The sequence below is a fragment of the Gadus chalcogrammus genome, chromosome 6 (genome assembly GCF_026213295.1).
Source record: "Gadus chalcogrammus isolate NIFS_2021 chromosome 6, NIFS_Gcha_1.0, whole genome shotgun sequence".
NCBI classification, from domain to species: Eukaryota; Metazoa; Chordata; class Actinopteri; order Gadiformes; family Gadidae; genus Gadus; species Gadus chalcogrammus.
The window spans coordinates 11,937,632-11,941,389 of NC_079417.1; the positions used below are offsets into that span (position 1 = coordinate 11,937,632).

The window sequence follows — 3,758 nt, forward strand, 5'->3', positions numbered from 1 at the left end:
AACTAGATTCTCAATAAATAATGGCTTAGCAACCCAACAAGGGACATGATATGCTGCAGAACGATTACAAGCTTGTAGTCCGCCATCATCTTTTTTGTTGTGATTTCTGAGACTCCGCGGGCTTAAGAGCCATTGGCTAGGAGGTCGAGGGGTGGGGCGATGACGTCATGGTTTGCGGTTTCAGTCGGTTTCAGGCGTCCACACGAAACCAAAACGAAACCGGATAGATTTGAAACCACCTCCGAGGGTGGTTTCAGAAGTTTGCGGTTTCGGTCAGCGGATTCGCCGGCTTCGTGTGGACGGAAGGCCGAACCGTACAAGGCCTTTGCGGTTTCGCCATGAAATTGGCTTCGTGTGGACGGGGCCTTAGTATTCAGAATAAGCCCCAGTCAAATCGGTTTCGTGTGGACGCCTGAAACCGACTGAAACCGCAAACCATGACGTCATCGCCCCACCCCTCGACCTCCTAGCCAATGGCTCTTAAGCCCGCGGAGTCTCAGAAATCACAACAAAAAAGATGATGGCGGACTACAAGCTTGTAATCGTTCTGCAGCATATCATGTCCCTTGTTGGGTTGCTAAGCCATTATTTATTGAGAATCTAGTTCGCCATCGTAGAAGAGCTGTTTGTTTGTGTTGTGAGTGGTTCGGGGGGCAGCCTTTATGCGCATGCTCGCCTCTTCTTCTTCTGGATTTGTGTACCAGAAGCAGCGCCCCTTATGGGCCTGGAATGTTTACTACAGCGTTTCTACAGATCTATCCGGTTTCGCTTGGCTTCGTCTTTACGGAGATACTTCGAAACCGGATAGATCGAAACCGTAACGGTTTCGCCTGTTTCGGCTTCGTGTGGACGGGGCCTCAGTTACACCCTACAGTGATCAGATATGTTGGTATTACGTTAGTATTTTATTTGTATTTAATCAAACAATGTGTTCCTTATCATCATTTCTCTTTGTTTGACGTTGTGTTTCCCTTTTTCAATCATTTGGTTTTGCAGGTCTCATTTTCACCGCCTATGAATTTATGATATTAATATTATGTTTGTGGACTTAGTTTAAAACGAGATGCTTTCGTCCCAAGGGGTTATTCATGAACGTGTTACGTTAATGGAGTTGCTTGAACTTCGTACGTCTGACTATTTGCATTCTGTGTTTCGTCTAGATGCTGAGAGAGTGGACATGGATGAATGGCGGGCAAGATTTCTCCAGCGATCTCTCCAGCGATCTCTCCTAAGTGTCTTGTAACTGTACTCTTTTGTAATGTGGTACTCTGCTGCCCCTCTGTGGAGATGTGGGTGAAATACGTTCTGGTTTGATAAATAAGAGTCGATGATCATCCTTGGTCTGTTACTAGACGAGGTTCGGGCTGTGAGATTTGCAAGTGACCAAACGGATGCAGACGCTTACAGAATAAACTTTTTTTGCCCGATATGTCAAAGTCAAAGTAATTGCCTTGGTGCATTTCACTTCACTAATGTATGTAGAATAAGGTACAAAAAGAATGCACATGTATAATGAATATTTGGAGACAGTGCAAACCATCTATACTATTAGATAAATAGACATATATATATTTATATATATATACAGATTTCACAAAACATGTGAATAACTTGGAAACAAGTGGGTACATTTATGTTTCATCAAAATGTCTTTAAAAAAAGTCATTATTTTCCCCTTTTTTTTTTCCAGTATGGAAATATTGTTGTAACTTTGCCATTGTTAAGATGTTCAATATTTGTACTGTTTCTTAATTTACATTATCTTTAGACCAAAATGTATGTTAAGAAAATCTCAGGTGTCATTCACTCATGTATATTTTGATTTAATTATTAAGGCCTAAATTATGCTGTTGCAATGCTGAACAACCCTTTCCACAGATGTATACCTTCAATCTCAAGTCAAACTACACAAATAACAAAGTAGAACCATTCTCTGCTCTGGTTTGGTTTATGCAGCTGCTTCAATGTTTAAATAACAATGCCGTTAAGATAGTTTTACAGATCATGGTGTTGAGGGATTTCAGTGTAACCCCAAAATAAATTTGATACATTTCTATACTTGGCTTAGTTGTTGTAAACACTTCATTCCAAGTGACGTGTTGTCGTAAAAATATATATATTTTGTGGAGATACGAGCCAGAAAATATATTTTTTGTGAAAGAAAAAGGTTGAAATATTTAATAGAGCCGGTTAAAAGAATGATTGAAAATTATTTTTACCATACATACAAATGACCATTTATTCTGTTGGTATTTTACATTCTTTATTAAATGAATTCAGTAAATCAGGGTGAGGTCCTGACTGGGGATTTTCTTTCAAAGAACAGCGAAGACAGGATTACAGGGCAAGAGAACAGTTACAGGACTAAAAAGAATAGACCCAACAAGTATATGACAGAGAAGTTAACAATCCCTGGTAACTAACCCGAAACAGAGGTTTTCAGGCAACTGTAGGTACACATTATAAATGTTCACAAGGTTGAACATTAAATCCAAATATTGAACTGTTCTGTCAACCTAAAGGAATCAGTCTCTCTTTGTCAGTCCTGTTTACTCCAACTTGCATCGCATCTGTTTAAGTACTATTCTAAAGTGAACCTGCTGCTGTTCTGGAAGTGTAACCAAGCCCCCCTTTGGATCTAAAAGCACCAACTTCAAACTTCAGAGATACCTTACCTGCCGTTATTGCCTATGTAATACAAATCAAAACTCTCTTATCTTATACATAATCTATTTCGGCAAAGGGAGGTGATAGTCAATTATACAGGTGTTTCATATCGATTGTGTGTGATAGATGGGAGGGATGCACACAGAGCCGTAGAATGCTCATGTATCAAATACATGCAAGATTCACTTCAAATTCTGCACTTGCGTTCTTAAAACTTGGATTGATGTGGTATTAAGGCAAATAATTGTGTATATGTGTGTTTGTGTGTGTGGGAGGAGTCTTCGGTTTCGTTACATTTAGGGTCTTGGCTTATATTCTGAAAAAATGCATCTTTCTCTTGCTTTTTTCGTCAGCCTTCTTAAGACTCTTATGCTTCGAGTTCGAAACCCACGCCGACCTTGTGCCCTCCACTGTTGAAGTTCTTCCCATCAACCAGACCTGAGAGGGTGAGTTTCACTCCTGCAGAGAAGCAATGGAGGACCGAGGTAAGTCATGCTCAAACCATTTCTTGCATTCAGTGTCGTTTCGGAATTTTGGCCACAGCATGTTTAGAAAGGTAAGACACAGCAGGAGCCCTGGACTCACCTGGTCTGAGGGTTTGCGTGTAGCCTACTCCAACCATACAGGCGTTGTTCACTTTGGTCTGTGAGGAGGGGAATACAATCATCAGAACCTTGAATGTTTCACAATGTTTTAGGTGAGATTTAAACCTAAGGTAGGCAATTTATTTTAGAAGGATGTGTTTCCGTGTGGATCCATAAACTACGTATCCATATTGATGCATTATGGAGGCTGTGCTTACAGAAAGGAAGGTGTTCTTATCCAGCTGCTTTTTGGCTCCAATCTCAAAGCGTGTGTTGTTGCTGCCAGCGGTCCAGGACAGGTTGATTGCCATCTCAAGATTGCTGTTCACCTTCTGGTAAATGGACCCGCCGAACTCTGTCCCGTCGTTCCTGAAAAGCCCCCAAATCATCCAGCAAAATACAATATTATTAACATGTTGATACCCATTTCTGTGCCTGCCGGTTTCATTTCAATTTTTTTGTTGTCCTTCAACCTCATCTTCATTTTCACATTCCTTCCCACTGAAA

At 40.7% G+C, this 3,758-nt stretch overlaps 2 protein-coding genes across 2 annotated transcripts in view; one reads left to right on the plus strand and one right to left on the minus strand.

Annotated features, from left to right (window-relative positions):
• Nucleotides 1-2,250, plus strand: part of ikbkb (inhibitor of nuclear factor kappa B kinase subunit beta) — an 11,898-nt gene extending 9,648 nt beyond the window's left edge. The window contains exon 17 of the mRNA XM_056592443.1: nucleotides 1,161-2,250. Coding sequence (XP_056448418.1) covers nucleotides 1,161-1,232 — 72 coding nt within the window. The 3' untranslated portion in view covers nucleotides 1,233-2,250. The remainder of the gene's footprint in view (nucleotides 1-1,160) is intronic.
• Nucleotides 2,251-2,999: 749 nt separating this feature from the next.
• vdac3 (voltage-dependent anion channel 3) lies at nucleotides 3,000-3,655 on the minus strand. The gene is made up of 3 exons (XM_056591600.1): nucleotides 3,470-3,655; nucleotides 3,253-3,310; nucleotides 3,000-3,126 (listed from the first exon to the last, which is right to left on the minus strand). Exons 1-3 carry the CDS (start codon nucleotides 3,638-3,640, stop codon nucleotides 3,035-3,037), a joined length of 321 nt encoding a protein of 106 aa, XP_056447575.1. The 5' UTR covers nucleotides 3,641-3,655; the 3' UTR covers nucleotides 3,000-3,034.
• Between the last annotated feature and the right edge of the window lie 103 nt (nucleotides 3,656-3,758).

Bases quoted from the DNA above. Each gene is read 5' to 3' on its own strand.
- vdac3 (XM_056591600.1), bottom strand. From the start codon at position 3,640: ATGATTTGGGGGCTTTTCAGGAACGACGGGACAGAGTTCGGCGGGTCC. The intron at 3,311-3,469 runs GTAAGCACAGCC...CCCTCCTCACAG, and splicing joins ATAAGAACACCTTCCTTTCT to ACCAAAGTGAACAACGCCTG. The intron at 3,127-3,252 runs GTGAGTCCAGGG...GCTTCTCTGCAG, and splicing joins CACGCAAACCCTCAGACCAG to GAGTGAAACTCACCCTCTCA.